Raw genomic sequence first — 15,833 nt, forward strand, 5'->3', positions numbered from 1 at the left:
GGTTCTACATCTGGGGCAGTTTACCTACTCTTCAGTCTCAGTGCTCTCTGGAAGGGAAAGGGGGCACCATGCTTCGAGGGTACTATGTGAGAGACACAAACCCCTCCCCCAGTATATCTTACATAGGCAGGACTCAACAAGTGGTTGCTCTTATGCACTTGGGACTCAAGGAGTCTTCTGCCTGCTTGATGTAACTCAGTGATGTCCCGGGCCTGGGCACTGACATGCAGGAAGCCAGTGAAAAATTCAGGCCCTTCCTTAACCCAGTAAACCATATCTGTGTTTTATTTTTAAATTTGTATTATGTTTCTGTATTTATTTGTGGGGAGGTGTCCATGTATCCCAGTGCATGCATGTAGAGATCCAAGGATAGTTTTGTGGGAGTTACTTCTCAACTACCTGGGAATCCAACTCAGGTGGTCCAGCTCAGTGACAAATGCTATCTTGCTGGCTTAGCACTTACATTTTAACAAAACCATGGGAACTGTATCAACTTTGAGTCACACAGTTCCAACCCACTGGGCTGTTTTTAGACAGCCCTACATGCCTTCTGTCTTTAGTGGCACAAAAGCCTTGATCCCAAGTATCCTCAAGTTTTCCCCTTATGCTTTCTGGCTCGTCTAGGGAATGGGCTCAGAGGTCCTCATTCCCTTACCCTGCTGTGATCTTGGCAGCATGTCCCCACCTGGTGAAAAAACCACATGAGGCAGAGGTGTGCTTCTACATCCAGTTTATACACAGCTCTATACAATATACAGAAAACTTTATATACAGATATATTTATAGAATAAGCTATATTAATTTGTCTCTCCTTTTTACAGCAATATTAGTGTGGATCTTTCATACATTAGGTACAAAAAAGTCTCGGGAGAATGGCACATGTAGTGCAGAGGGTTTACGGGGGCCTGGCTGCTCGCTACTATTTGCATATGGAAGTCCCCCACTCCCTGGGAGGACAGGCCAGCGCATGGCTGGGAGAGCTTGTGCTGTGGGTCTGGGGGACAATTTGGGGGTCAATCTGAACTGGGATGAAGGGGGTGGCTCAGACCCCCCCAGATGTGGCATGGAGTGACAGGAATGTGCAGCAGGCCTACCCTTCTGGGGTCAGGCAGGGAGAGGACAGGGAAGAGGTGGGCTGGCCCTGGGTGTCAAGGGCTGAGTCCAAGTCTGCCCCAGCCCCAAGCCTGTAACACAGTATGGCTGCAGCCTTGGGGGTGGGGGTATGTCCCTGATGGCTCAGTCCTGGGCATAGGGGCACACCCTAAAGGAGCCCCTCATACCTACCCTGGCAGAGGAAGAGTTAAAAGGCCAGATCCACAACTCTCCTTGCTGCTGGCTGGGGGGCTTGTTGTATTGTTTCTCTGATTTAAGATTTCGGTCTAACATTTGAATTCTAAGAACCACTGATTTTTATCTTACTTCTGTGCTAGCCTGAGGCACTGCCTTGGCAGGGGGCAGGGAGGCCAAGAGTCTGGTGAGGTGGGGAGTCACAGAGTAAGGAGAGGCCCAGCTCCTGGGTCTCTGTCCTCATCTGTTAGGGCAGATAGCTATCTGGGCCACCCAAGCTGTGGGGATTAGAGTTGGAGCTCAGGCCCAGACACCAGTGATCATGAGGTGGTCAGGGGAGCCTGGGTATCCTCGAGAGGCTGTGAGTGGATCTAGAGTGGTAGGGACCATGCTTCCAAGGAGTCAAGGGCACAGGTGGGCAGTTGCTTGCCTGCACACACCAGTAACTGGCTTGTCCCAAGGCTTCACTTCACAGGCTGTGTTCTAGGCAGGTTAGGGGCGTCAGGAGGCAGGCAAAGTGGGGAAGGCGAGCGGCCCTCTGCAGCCCCTTCCTCAGGAGTGGCGCACATTCATGCGCATGCACACACACACCTGACACTAGCATGCACAGCCGCCCCACCCCAGCTTGGGGAAAAGTCTAGGTTCCCACCTCCTGGACTGCTTCTCCAGACCATACATAGGAAAACCTATGAAGGCCTCAGGCTAACCTGGGACAGTCCGAGTCCCTGGCCCCTCCCCTTGGCAGTGGGCAGGGGTTTCCAGCCAGGACTCACAATACCCTACTCTTGGCCCCTCTCCTTATGGGCAGGACATAGTAGGAGATGAAGCCCAGACCCAGAAAAGAGCTAAGTAGCCAGGAGAGCAAGTGGGCAGAGGCATGTTTGGTTTCAGACCCCAGGGCCCAGAACTGCCTAGGCATGGTGGGGTAACATAAAGGGGTCAGGCAGGTTACCTAGGAGATGGGGCTTTGGATGCCTTCTTTCTTCCCAGGGCCCTGACTCTGCAGCCAGGGGTGATGTCACAGGAGTGTCCACCACCCTTTGAATGGCCAGAGTCCTGGGGGTAGAAGGTGAGCCAGGAAGCCAGGGAGCGGCAGGTAGGCAGGCAGGCCCAGTGGCCAGGGCCCATGAAGATAAGGGGCACCAGGCAGAGAAGGGATAGCCCTGACCCCACTCTCCTCCAGACCCCTCTGGTACTCAGGTCCCGCTCACAGGGGACAACTGAACACTTGATTGGGGGTGGGGGCTTGCAAGCCCAGGATACAACCTGAGCCAAGCCCAGCAGATTCTGTAAACATATACATCACTGCGGGCCACCTTGGTGGGGATCACCCCAGGGGGCTGGCCAGCAGGCACCAGATCTGGGGGATAGTGGCCAGGGCAGGTGCCAACTTGAACGACATATGAGAGTATGTGGAAAGGGGGCTGCTTTCTGCCTCGGCTCTGGGAGAGTAGCTGAAGGGCAGTGACAGGAAGCTAGCTTGCCTAGTACCATTCCCAGAACAGAGATACCAGGCTGCCCACACAAAGGAGTCAGGCTGAGGGCTGAGGATTGACCATCCAACCTGAAGTCTCCTCCCTGTACCAAACCCACCCCTGTTTTTCCCAGACATCTTGGTTCTGAGGGTCCTAGGCTGAGGTAGGGATGCAGACCCTCTGCTCAGCAGCAGTGCTCCAGGGCCTGAGGCCACTTGGCCTCTGGGAGCCTCTCCTCAAAGCTACTGGGCCCCTAGTGGCCATTAGGTACCCACAGGGCCTTGAGTTCTGGTTGGGGAGGAGGTGGCAGCCACTGCCAGATGCTAGCGTGCCGAGATGACCAAGTCATCTTGCTTGGTAGGGCTGGCCCCGTGGCCTGTGGGGGTGGAAGTCCGGATCTTGTCTGTGGCCAGACACTCCTGGCTGCTGAGGCCTGTGGGTGTCAGGTCCATGAGCTCCCCTGAGGAGCTGAGTGGGAAGGAGGGAGAGAGTGAGATGCCAGAGGAGGGGTCAGCAGATCCTGCAAAGAGCCTTGGGGGCTTGGGTACCAGATTGGGCTCAAATTGGGCCCGAAGCAAGATTTCCTGTTGGCTGGGGGACTTGGGGCCTTCAGCATAGTCACTCGTGGGGCTCTCGGGCACCACCATGCAGTAGAGGTCCTGGAAGGAGCTGCTCTTGCTGTCCAGGTTAAAGAGGCTGTCAATGAACTCTGCAAATTCCAGCACCTGAGGGCTGGGCGAGTCCCCCAGGCGCCCGTTGTGCAGCGCCAGCTCTCCTCGGGGGGCCACCCCGCCACTGCCACCCTCGCCACCTGCTGCCTCCTCTTCCTCATTGGTTGTACTTGGTGGTCGCTCAGGAGTGACCCCCCCGCTGCCCAGAGCTGCCTCCAGGGGTTGGGTATCCTGTGAGTGCTTGGACAGGCTGTCGGCTGCCAGAAGCTCTGTGCGTGAGCTGAGGGATGGGTTCTCCTCTGGAATGGCCGGGTCGATGTAAAAGAGATGGCCCTCATCACGCTCCAATACTGCGTGGAGGCTGGGCGAGCCTCGGATGCTGCGGAAGCCCGAGGAGCGGCGTGAGTCGAAGCTGTACAGTGATTCAGTGTCTGAGAGGCTCTCCATGGTGGCCAGTGGTGCCCGCCGGGACTGCAGCTCTGCTGCCAGCCGCTCCTGGGTGGACAGCAGTAACAGCTCTACAGGGTCTTGGCGGGCTGCTGACGCAGCGGCCACTGGGGACAGCAGCCGCCCCTCAGAGAAGCCCTCCAGGCTCATCTCAGACTGGGACTTGCTCCTGCAGAGGAAGAGCATAAGGATAAGACTCAGAAGGACAGAGGAGACTGACCCCTACTTCCCAGGCTGGAAAGAAGGTGAGGACAAGGTCAGAATTGATCCAGTTCTTATTGAATGGTTTGGGGCAGGGAGTCCTGACTTTTGAAAATCAACTCATAGTGTCTGGAGAGACAGCTCAGAGCTGTAAAAAGCACTGGCTGGGGCTGGAGAGATGGCTCAGAGGTTAAGTGCATTGGCTGTTCTTCCAGAGGTTCTGAGTTCAATTCCCAGCACCCACATGGTGGCTCACAACCATCTGTAACTCTAGTTCCAGAAGATCCAACACCTTCTTCTGACCTCCAAGAGCACCAGGCAAGAACATGGTATGGTACACAGGCATACCTGCCGGCAAAACATCCATACACATAAAAATAAAATAAAAGCCAATTCATAGGGTTTGAGATATGGTCCAGAAGTTATGAGTACTTCCTGCCCAGTCATGAGAACATGGGTTCAGATCCTACCACCCATATCAGGCTGCTCACAACCCCTAGTAACTCTAGCTCCAGGGGATTCAATGCCCTCTTCTGGCTTCCATGTGCACCCATACATATGTGTACAGATGCTCGCATAGACATACATAAACAGAGAGAGAGAGAGAGAGAGAGAGAGAGAGAGAGAGAGAGAGAGAGAGAGAGAGAGAGAGTGTTAGTTGATCCCAGCACTCGGGAGGCAGAGGCAGGCAGATCTCTGTGAGTTTGAGGCCAGCCTGGTCTACAGAGTGAGATCCAGGACAGGCACCAGAACTACACAGAGAAACTCTATCTTGAAAAACCAAAACCAAACCAAAAAAAATCAATCTAATATAAAATGAAATAAACCCAACTCATAAGAAGTTAAGACAGAAAACAAAAGGCTGACGCTAGGTGGACAGGAATGGGGTCCCCAGAAGGCCTAAGATCCCACTAAGAGCATTACGATTCCTGGAGGAGTCTGGGTCCTATGCATCCATACCCATTATGGTACTAACCCGTCATGGCATCAAGGGACTGGCTGCTCTGCCTCACTCCTGAGGCCACAGTGAATGGGAGAATCAGAGGGAAGGACAGAAAGACAGGGAAGGAAAGAGGGCAGGGAGAAAGGGAAGAGGGATTCTGCCCCCCAACTTTCAGATCAGCACTTTCCAGTGTCTCTTCTATCCCTTCCCCCACATCTCCCATGATACTGCCCTATGCTGGATGGAGCAGCAAACTCTGCAGCCACCTTGCTCCATTGGGAAGGAAGGAGGAGTTGGGAAATGGGTGGTTGCCTCATGTACAGTGGCCAAGGACAGGCTCTTCATGGAGACATGCAGCCAGCACAGAAAACACACAAGGAAGGTGTCTTGAGGGGTCTCTATCAAAGACCAGGAAGCAGTGACATCCTACTTCTCAGCAACCAGATTTATAAGGAAGGATGCAGGGCCTGGGAGTCAGGACAACATTCCTTGGAAGAGGCGCTGCTCTAGAATCTCCTATGACGTGTGTGCACATCTGTGAATGCGTGTGTATGCCTTGCTACCTGTGTGCAGCTGGACCACATGTACCTGTGTGCTGTCAGAATGGCATAATACAGCCATGCATTTGCATGTCTACCTCTCCAAGTGTGCCCATAGCCATGTGTGTTCTCCCTGCCTTGGTGTGTATCCTGTGTAGAGTATTCTGTGTACTTATGAGGAAAGCTTGTCATAAGCCCCAATATATATGCACAGCTGTGTAAGTACACGGGTGTATATCTGTTTAGATCTAAGTGGGAATGGGTAAATTCGTGTTTAGGTCTGGTGTATGTAGGTCTGTGTACGCCTTGAAACCTCCCATGCTCCCCAGAGACTGCCCTGTCCCCCTACCCGAGACACTGGCAGCAAGGTGAGAGACAGCTACAGCAGACTGAACAGGATCCTGAGCAGAATTAACTCCCACATTGAGCATATGGACACAGCTTTGGGGATATGCATAGGCCCAAAAGGCGCACAGAATGCATGGATGTACGCATGCGCAATTATGCAGACTCTGCACCCCACTCCCTTGGGTGGAGTGGGGATGTGAGACTCACCTGATGCTGCTGTTGCGATGGTCTGTGGCAGGCAGCTCCAGGGCCAGGCCGGTGGGCAGAGGTGGCCCCGTGGGCAGTGGCTGCTGCTGGAAGATGAGCTCAGGGGTGAGGTCTACCTCAGTGGGGCTCACCATGACCTTGGCAGCAGAGAGCAGTGCTGTCTTCCCCTTGTTGTAATTCTCCAGCACCTGAAGACAGGAGAGGGGGGTGGCAGATGGGTGGCCAGCCCAGCCTTGTGGCTTCCCAGAGCAAATAGCCTGATGGCTCAGTGGGTCCCCCTTCTTTGTGGAAGGCCTGGGATTTGCCACGGGATGCTTGTCTCTAGAACAGCCAAGGTGCAGTACTCTTCTCTGTCTAGTCCTTCGGTGGCCCATGAAGGCAGATGCTGTCCCCATACAGCTACAAATCTGGTAATGGCCCACTGGCCTTCAGGGCCTCTCAGTTCGGTCTGTCTCAGGGATAAGCCCCTAGGGATCTTCTAAATTTCCTCTTCTCTACCATGGGGCAACTCGGTGTGTGGAAAGAGCCACAAGTGTGGAGTGGAAAGACTGGAGGTCTTTCTGACTACCAGGGCCCAGCTGGGGACTGTGGCTGGGCCGTGGAGCATCTGAGTCTCAGGACCCTGTCTTTCAGAAGGGACATAGGGACTCCATCTATCGGGCACCTATGGGCCCTGCCTGCACTCACCTTGTTGAGCCCTTCCATGACCACGTACGGCAGGTGCTCATGGAGCATGGCTGGTGAGATGATCACCTCGTTAAAGGCTTTGTTGTCGCCCCAGATGGCGAAGTATGTGGGCTCCTCCTGCTCACAGCAGCTGAGGGGGATACAGGTAGGGAAGAAAGGGGTCTGGAGCTCTGCTCTGTGCATTTGCTTAGGGGCCTAGGCTGAATTTGGACGCCCCTCTCTACCCTAGGCAGCAGGTCAGTGTTCCCAGGCCTGGCTACTTTGCCTGTGGTCTATGAAAGGCTGATCTGGAGCCTCAGTCACAGTCTCTACAAGGCTTTTTGTCTCATCTGCTTTTGGTCTAGGCCACATCTGCTACCCCCGGGCAGGGCTCAGCTCCGCAGCTTTTTGTTTAAGGTGGGGGCAGCCTGTGTTAAGAAAGAGAGCCCAGGACCCAAGGCTCTGAGAGTATGGAGCAAGAGAGTCTACCCACTAGCACACTGTTCTTGCGTTTGCCTTGGCCTCATCCTTGCCCACATGTGTCTGTCAGTTAATGCAGGGACACTGAGGTATGAGCTGGACAGAGCCTGGTGGCTGCTATAGGTCATCTATTCCTAAATGCACCAAGAATAGGAAGAGCTGCCTTGGGAGACTCCAGTGAAGGGCTGATAGTGGGGTGCAAGTCAGAGGTAGGACAGGCCTCAGTTTATCCCAGCTGGACAGCCACCTTTGGGTCAGGTCACTGACACTTGCTTCTGGATCTGATGAAGGCCTGGGCCTGGGCGTGGCCCTGTGAGGTGTAGACACTGCTTCCAAGGTCTAGGTTCCCTCAGAGAAACACAGAATCATAAAGAAAGCCCTGCTGTGATGGCTGCAGCCTGGGTCTTTAGTTCCCTTTCCATGGTGAGCAGCTGGGGGAGCCTCTCCATAGGGGTTCTGGACTGTTACCTCTATCTCTGCCCCAGTTGTGAGTGGTTAACTGACCAGAGGCTGGGCCAGCCCTCAGTGGCCTCTGCCCTGGACTCACACCTACAGCAGTGGCCCAGATCTCCATCAGCACCTACCAGCACTGTTCTGCAGGATGGTTATGGACCACGTGGATGATGCGGCCAGGTGGGTAGAGTGGGGTGCTAGCCGAAAGGGCGATGGTCAAATCACTGGGGTGGGTCCAGAGCCGTGTGCTGGCCAAGGTGGTCACCTCCACCTGATCCTCGGGCAGCTCCGACTTGGGGATACACTTTGTGGCCCCCACGATGATCCGCCACTGTATAGGGCCAGGAAGAGGGGGATAGAGCTGAGTAGCTCTGGCTGGGTGGGTAGGATCAGGATTGCTTACAAGGAAGGACTCAACAGAGGAGAGGAGAAGGCGGTGATGGGGGCAGTGGCTAGAGCATTAAAGGTCTGTGCCCACCTGACGAGGCAGTGGCTGAGGTGTACAGCGGCCAAGTGGCCGATAAGATGCCAAGGACAGATGACACAGAATTGTTGCATTTCAGGACTGGCAAGGGCTTGGAGGACTAGCCAAGCCCTTATCTAGTGGTAGGAGACATACCTGGTAAGAGGAGGGAGCTGCTCTGGGTCACTGTGCAAGGCAGAGGTGGGACAGGCCTCAGTTTGACCTAGCTGGACCTGCTGGGTCAGGTCCCAGATCTGATGAATGCCTGGGCCTGGCTCTGTGAGGAGCAGATACTGCTTCCAAGGACTAGGTGTCTTCAGGGAGACAGTCTCATAAAGCTATGCTGACCCACTGCCTGACATCTGACCCAGGGTCCTGACTGCCAGAGAGGCATAAAGAGCAAGGCTAGGAAGGCTGCAGACAGGCCGCGGAAAGAGGGTGAGCAGCTATCTCACAGAGCACCCTCTGGTGAGAGAGGGCCTCCGATTTTTGGCTTACCCCAGGATGTCTGGCCACAACACCTTGCCCCACCCCACCTGTCTGGCAGTGAAGGTCTCTTTGCATAGAAAGGGCCTCCAGGATCTTCCTCGGCCTGGTATGTATTAGAATAAGCTGGTTTTCTCCTAGCCCCTGCAGAATAGTGGAAGACACGGGGCACAAAGTCTCTACATAGAGCAGCAGCCTTCCTCGAGCCTGGGCAACCTCAACAGGCCTTTCTCTGCCTGGTCAACGCATGCTTCAGGGATTGCCTTTCTCTTGACAGGCACCTTAGCTCCAGCTCTGGCACCTTCCACACTGGACCTCAGTCTCCTCACAATGGCAAGAACTGGCTGAGCTTGGGCACTGAGGGTCTAATAGACCGAAGTGTCCACAACACAGCCGTGGCCTCTTGCACTCTGTCCCTGGGTCAGTGGGGGCAGCCAGGACTTCCCAGTGGTCAGGGAGCTGGTGGGGGCTCACTTTGGGCTTGGTGCTTCGCTGCAGGACATCCAGAAGCTGTCGGCGGAAACCTTCCAGCTGGGAAAGGCCAATCCTGTGGAAGGGGACAAGCATTAGCCTGGCCCAATCAGGGGCTGGAAAGGGGCGGGAGAGGGGGCAGTGGGGGCACCTGGCCTCCAGGAACTAGAAGGTAAGTCCCCCTGGGTCATGATGTGGAGGCAAGCCAGGTCAGAGAGAGCACTCAGGAAGGTGTGGTACCCACACTGTCTGTCTGTCCTCTCACCACAGGGCCATTGAGAGTGGGAAGGGATGCTAGAGTCCTTAGGAAGAGGGTGAGGGGGGCTGAATGAGATGTGAGCGCTGTGGAGTGGGGTGAGGTCTTGCTAGGGGACCACAGCAACAGAGAGGGACTTACCTGGGAACAAGGTCTTTGCCCAGAACCACAGCAGTGACAAACTCTTTGGAGTACTCCATGGCATCCTCACTGCAAGAGAAGTTAAGGAAAGGCCCTAAGGCCAGAGCAGGGCCCTGGCGGGAGTGGCCCCACTCTGCACCTGGGCTTCCCAGGGAGCTTAGAGTGCCAGGCTGGCCTTCAATGTCTGCCCTGTCCGCCTGTGTTTTACCCGAGGTCTTTGGAGGAAGGTCCACTTGGCACGTTAAAAAGCCCTCGACCTACCACCCAAATCCTGTCCTGTGCCCTTCCCAAGTCTCCAGTGGTCAGGAGGTGGGCTGCCCATCCCGCCACCAGCTTCCAGGCCTGGCCAGCCCAAGTCAGCCCTTGGCTCTCAAGGGCCCTAGTTGCTTCAGGTAGCTCGAAGGCCTCAAGCTCCTTACCTCAGCAGGCCTCCTGGTGGGGAGTAGGCGAAGCACTTGAGGGTCGGGTACTGAGGGCGCAGGAGGAAGGAGAGGATGGCAGCTGTGCCGGCGCCCAAGGAGTGGCCTACCACAATCAGGCCATAGTGTTTGGTTCCACGGCCCTGGGGACCAAGAGATGCCTGAGAGCCCTGCCTCAGTTTCCCAGCTGGCACTGGGAGGATGAGGGCTCTTCTTAGAGTCCTGGGATCAGGCTGTCCTGCATGGATGCTAGGGCTAAGGGAGAGCCAAGCCAGGTCCTCACAGGGCATAGGCTCAGTGAGACTGTTTTCACACACTCCTATGCATCCTCTGAAGCCTTTCTCAGAAATCCCCTCCTTGAGAAAGCCCTCCCTGATTTCCCAGAAACAGCTTCCTCCCTCCTAGGCATTGCACTTAGCCCTTGACCACTCTGGTGATTACTTACAATCTTTTGATGACCCCATTCCTCCACCTGACCACTAGCCTAGAGTCTGGGAGACCTGGGAATGGGTGCTGGCAGCATCCTCAGGAGCTACCCATACAGGGAGTCGTGGCTGGGCTGACTCAGGCTGCCACTTAGCTAAGGTGCAGCTTTCTCCCTACTCGATGGCTGATCTTGCCACTAGGTTCTGTAAAACGTCCTGCAACAAGTAGTCCTGACTATGAGGCTGGCAGAGTAGACATTTGGTAACTGTGGTACAGGGTACCGAGTAAGGCACTTGGAGAAGTGGGGCCTGGGAAGTGGGGTGGGCAGAATGGAGCCAGCTATAAGGAGTTGGGAATGAGGGAGGGATGGAGAGGAGCTAGTGTTTGGGGAGGGGTGCCATCATTCACCCCTCCTCTCCAGGATGGGATGGCATGGAGAACTCACTAGGTCTCGTCCAAAGGCCTGGGACAGGACCATCTCCTGCTCCAGCTTCTTCTTGATGTACTCAGCCGAGAGCACCATGCCCTGGGTGGGAGGAACAGAGCAGGGCTGGTGAGAAACCTCAGGGGCCGGGACAGCCAGTGATCTCAGCCAGTGCCTGCTTCCAGCCCTCAAAAACAGGCTGTGGGGGCTGATGGGTACTTCTCTGGTTCCATTGTGAATTGCATTTTCCAAGTGAGAAAACAGGTTCAGAGGGAAGTCTTCCTGACAGAAATAGGTGTGACATCTCCCCACTGCCTTCCCCGGAGTTTTTAGGGACAGCCCCCGATCCTCCAAGCCTTAGGCCGGGCAGGCAGACGAAACCACAGCCTTCTGACTCATTTCTGAGAGGGACAATCCCTCAACTGCAGACACCTGAGTGCTGTCAGGGGTTGGGGGCAAAGGTCAGGGGACCTCAGGATGTTGAGGCTGATACCTTGTGGCCCAACCAGGTGCCTCGGTGTCCCTCCACAGGGAGGCGCTCAGCATCTCCAGTCAGGTCAGTCAGGGCATCCTTGGGGAAAGAGAAAGGCACATAAGGGTGGCTGAGGAGGTTAGGCAAGGGCCACAAGTACTTGGGCCTGTGGGGGAGCCATGGGTAGCTTACCTTGGGGGACAGGGTTCCCCGGATACTGATCACCACTTTCTTCTTGTCATGGTCCACAGCTACGTAGAAGGGAGTTTCATAGACCTAGGAGTAACAGCTCATGAGCCTAAGTGACCCCAGAATGAGGCCAGTCTCCCCACTGGCCACAGAGTCCCTAACACCTGCCACATCCAGGGTTCCTGGAGCTCACCGAGGAGTCTTTGGCCCCTGACTCTCCCACTCCACTCTGCCTCAGGCAGCCTTGTGCTCAGTCCAAATGGCTCACTGCCTTTCCCCGGTATCTCTGCTTTCTTTCATTTCCTTAAGGCTGCGCCTGGAGGTCCTGATACTGAATGGGACTGGCATCCATTTCCCCACCTAGCTTGCGGCAGTGTGGGTCTGGGTCACCAAAATGGAGGAGGCCATCTCTGGGCGACACAGTGGAGAAGATTTGGAAGCTTACAGGTGGCTCCACTGGCCTGGGTCCCCAGCTCTTGCTGTCCCCAGGCTGGCCCTCACCGCATCATGACAGGAGGTGTAGACGATGTCCACTGCGGTCATGTTCTCATCCAGGAAGTGGCGGCGGATGGCAATCGCGTTGCAACCACAGCAGTTGTCTTCCTCGATGGTGACACCGGGGGCGAATCGGGGCCGTGCAGGGCAAAGGCAGCACCTGGAGTGGGTGGCAGCAAGCTCAGGGCTGGTCAGCACCAGTGGGGTGGTTTCCTCCGTCCACCCTCTCTGTAAGTGGCTCCAGGTGGGGAGTCAGCCTCACCCTGTCTCTGTCGCCCGACTCACCCTTGCCCTGGTGACCTCTATGTGGTCAAACCCTGGACCAGTTCATCACACTGTCTCCAGGCAGGACCTGACTCATGAATCCCTCCGCATTTGGCTGGAGACCCCATTGCTCTTCTTTCTTCCAAGACGGAGCTTCCTCTCCAACTTTCCAAGGTCCTGGCTCCAGCCTGGACCTCCCTCCCCTCTAGCAGCCTACTTCATGTGCTTGCCATCAGTTCTCTCTGGACCCCAGGAGACCCACTGCAGACCTCCAAAGGCACCTTACTGGACTCCTCCATGGCATCTCCCCTTAGCTGGACTGTTGGCCCTCTGGGTCCTCAGCCTACCCCCTGGCTATCATACCAGCTCCTCTCAATCACTCCACACCAGTCCACTTTGTCTTTGCATTGAAAACCAAATCCACCCACTGTCCTTTTCCATGAGACTAACTTAACTTCCTCTCCCTTGTCCACCCTTGCCCCTGCACTACCAACTCAGCAGTACAAGGACCCTTGAAGAGACATTAAGCCACGATGACATCTCCTCTCAGGATCCCGTAGGAATGCCCTCCTTTTCAACAGACAGGGCTCGGTCTTTTCCAGGCTCTGCCCCATCTGCCCTTGTCTGACTGGCTGCCCGACTCCACTCTGATCTATACTGCTCTTGCCTTTCCTTCCTCTGCCTCCACTCCTCACCAGATTCTATATTATCCCCTCTCCCCTTTAGTTTCCACCCCATGTGACCCTACAGTGAGGTCGGCCCCAGCTACTCTCTAACAGGGCCAGTCCTGACATGACTCCTGGTCCAGCACTCGCTCCTTCCAAAGCATCCATGTGCTCCGGACCTGCCCTGGAGTCCCTCATCTGCATACTGTCTTAGCAGGAGCAACACAGGGCAAGGTCTGCTCTGTGCTAGTGGCAAATGTCTTCCCTAGCACCAAGCCTAGACAAGCGCACAGGAGGCTCTCCAGGTAGATAAGCCAGGGCTGAAATGGTCACTCAGCTAGGGGTGGGGCTGGGGGATGGATGGGTTGGGGAGAAATGCGCCTGCTTCTCCGGCCACCAGAGGGAGCCAGCACCCAACGGATTGGGTGCTGGGAGCTGGGAGCAAGTGCGCCGGGCCTGCCAGCTGTCTTGAACTGGCATTCAGCGTGAGGTGTTTGTGCTCTCAGAGCAGCGACTGTGGGACTGTGACCTCCCCACAGGGAGAGGCCTCTCTGAGAAACCCCAGCGTCAAGCCGAGACCCGGAAATGCCTGAGCTTGGGAGTGGGACTACCCCATACACAGGATACGCTACACAGGATAGACTACACAGGATACACATCCCAGAGCTGAGCCTGGAGAAGCCACCATACCAATCAGGCCAAGTGGTGGGAGGCTTGGCCCAGGGTCTGAGCTCCTACCTTCAAGCCTTCAGGAAGCTCCCCTCTTTCCTCAGCTGAGCAGGAGGCTCTAATGAGGTAGAGGAGAGTCAGAACTTGGGTTCAAATCCTTCCTGGCATGTCACTTCCTGATTCTGTAGCCATAGTCCGGCTCAGCCTCAGCTTCCTTCCGGTCATAGCCAGCACTCACTGCTACTTCCCCAAGCTTCTAAACCCCTGCCTGTCCCTTGTGTCACGCCCTTGTCCCGCTCACCCTCCACACACAACAGGCCCTGACAAAGAGGTGACGTCGCACCTGCTGGGGCAGACAACCTCAGTGTAGCATCAGAGAGCTAGTGGAAATGACAGCAGACGGCAGACGGTGCCCAGCCATCTCTCTCTCCAATTATCCCTGTGCTTTGGGCCTTCCTCTCCACCTTACCCTAAGCGCATTCTTCCAGGAGGCCTCAGCCATTTCAGCACTGGCTCATACAGGTGCTTATAATTCCACTGTTCCCAGAGCACTCAGAGCCCCACTGCCAGTGACTCCGTGATTCTGAACTGTCCTATGGGCTGATAGCATTTGCTAGAACCAGGGAAACAGGCCCCTGAGAAGTGGAGTAGGTCCACCTGCTTGGTGGGTGGCCTTGGGGCTCTTGGCCTAGTGATCAACTTGAGAATCTCCCCATCCACACTGTGGCCCAGGAATGCAGGGGAAAATGACAAGCATGTACATTTGGCAGAGATGGGTGAAGCATGTAGTGACCTGGTCTTCTCTGATCAGCTGCTGGGGGGTAGTGAGGACAAGGTCTCAAGAGTCACCAGCTTTCTCAAGAGAGAGGCACTGCAGAGCAGGTGTGGATGCTGTCATCCCCTAGGACAGGGCATGGAGGACAGAGGTAGTGGCCTATCAAGACAGCTTTTCTGGAACAGGAGCCCAGGGAACTGTCCTGCTTCTGCCTGTCATGGACTGAAGGTGGAGACACCACAGAAGGACAGGGTCCTTCCAAAGCCCTTCTCTGGCCCAATTAGAAGCACAGAGCCCCGCCCCTGGGTAGGGCTGAGGGCGGAGCCAGTTACAGGTCAGATTTGGGTCCAGGTCTTTCTCTGCTCAGAACCTGGTAAAAACCTTTCAAAGTGCCTTCTTGGTGCATTTCAAGAGACCTCCATGGAGTGGGCCTATGTCTCAAGAAAATTCTTCTAGAAAGGCAGAGCATAGGAGGGGAGCCAAGAGAAGGGAGATGTGTTCAGACGGGGAATGGCTGTAGGGGGCAGAGGAAGGCCCAAAGAGGAAAGCTGGAGTGTAGACACTGCAGTATCGCATCTCAAAAATGGAAGTGTCAACATCCCACCTCACAGATGCAGAAGGCAAGGCTCACAGAAGTGCACTGACTTGCCCAAGGCTGCAACTCAAAGTCTGTCTAATTCTAGTCCAGGAAGGAAGCAGGAGGAAGGCGGTGGCCCAGTGACCATACGGGAGAGAAGCTGCTTTGGTGGGGCAAGAGGAAGTGGGGGCAGGATAGCAGTTTCAAAGCCTTAGGGGAAGGGGGTCCCAGCACATCACTGTATCCCTTCCCTCCACCCTATGCTGGTGTGGCTGGGGACTAACAGAGTACTCACGAGCAGGACCGAGCCAGTTGGCAGAGGCCACAGGTGGGCTTCCGCATCAGGTACATGGGCCAGCCGTAGGCGGCCAGGGCGAAGAGCATGTAGTAGCAGACTTCTTTGTAGCGTAGCATCTCGTGCTGGAAGACAGGATAGAGAGGGCGGTAACCTCTGCCCCCCGCCCCCCCCTGCTTGCTACCTCAGCCACTGCCAGTCCCTGAAGTGGGAGCCTGCCTACCTTCTCCAGTGTGGGATAGCTTCTGGGCCCCAGGGTGGAGGAGGGGCAGCCCCTTCAGACACTGATTACATTTGCCCAATTATCTCCCTGTACCCAGGCCAGAATACTCACGAGACCTATCCTATCACAACACTCTTAGAATTCATGATTTGGGGACAGAAAATCACTTGGAGCACTGGCTTATTTACCCAAGAAGGAAGGGAGTGTGGGATGTGAGTGGCAGTCGCTCCGCCTCAGCCATCAGAGCCTGAGAAACTTAACCCTGTGCAGCCCTGGGGCCTACAGCTGGGGGTGTCTTGCTATGGGAAACAAGACAAGCCATGCTGGGCATGGAAACCTGTCACCAAATGTCTCTGGCTGTTCAGTTTGACTCATGGAGTGCCAGGTTCCTGAGGCTCGGGGAGAC

General features: G+C 55.5%; 1 protein-coding gene across 4 annotated transcripts in view; it reads right to left on the bottom strand.

The window, feature by feature from the left end:
- Window positions 1-713: 713 nt before the first annotated feature.
- Window positions 714-15,833, bottom strand: part of Dagla (diacylglycerol lipase alpha) — a 60,448-nt gene continuing 45,328 nt past the window's right edge. For all 4 annotated transcript variants that reach the window (XM_036205165.1, XM_036205174.1, XM_036205186.1 and 1 more), the window contains 12 exons: window positions 15,205-15,329; window positions 11,966-12,119; window positions 11,468-11,551; window positions 11,297-11,374; window positions 10,825-10,905; window positions 9,954-10,096; window positions 9,535-9,603; window positions 9,141-9,213; window positions 7,849-8,048; window positions 6,806-6,935; window positions 6,119-6,306; window positions 714-4,049 (listed from right to left, as the gene is read on the bottom strand). In XM_036205165.1, coding sequence (XP_036061058.1) covers window positions 3,086-4,049; window positions 6,119-6,306; window positions 6,806-6,935; window positions 7,849-8,048; window positions 9,141-9,213; window positions 9,535-9,603; window positions 9,954-10,096; window positions 10,825-10,905; window positions 11,297-11,374; window positions 11,468-11,551; window positions 11,966-12,119; window positions 15,205-15,329 — 2,289 coding nt within the window. In that variant the 3' untranslated portion in view covers window positions 714-3,085. The remainder of the gene's footprint in view (window positions 4,050-6,118; window positions 6,307-6,805; window positions 6,936-7,848; window positions 8,049-9,140; window positions 9,214-9,534; window positions 9,604-9,953; window positions 10,097-10,824; window positions 10,906-11,296; window positions 11,375-11,467; window positions 11,552-11,965; window positions 12,120-15,204; window positions 15,330-15,833) is intronic.

Source organism: Onychomys torridus, chromosome 1 (genome assembly GCF_903995425.1).
Source record: "Onychomys torridus chromosome 1, mOncTor1.1, whole genome shotgun sequence".
In the NCBI taxonomy this organism is placed as follows: domain Eukaryota; kingdom Metazoa; phylum Chordata; class Mammalia; order Rodentia; family Cricetidae; genus Onychomys; species Onychomys torridus.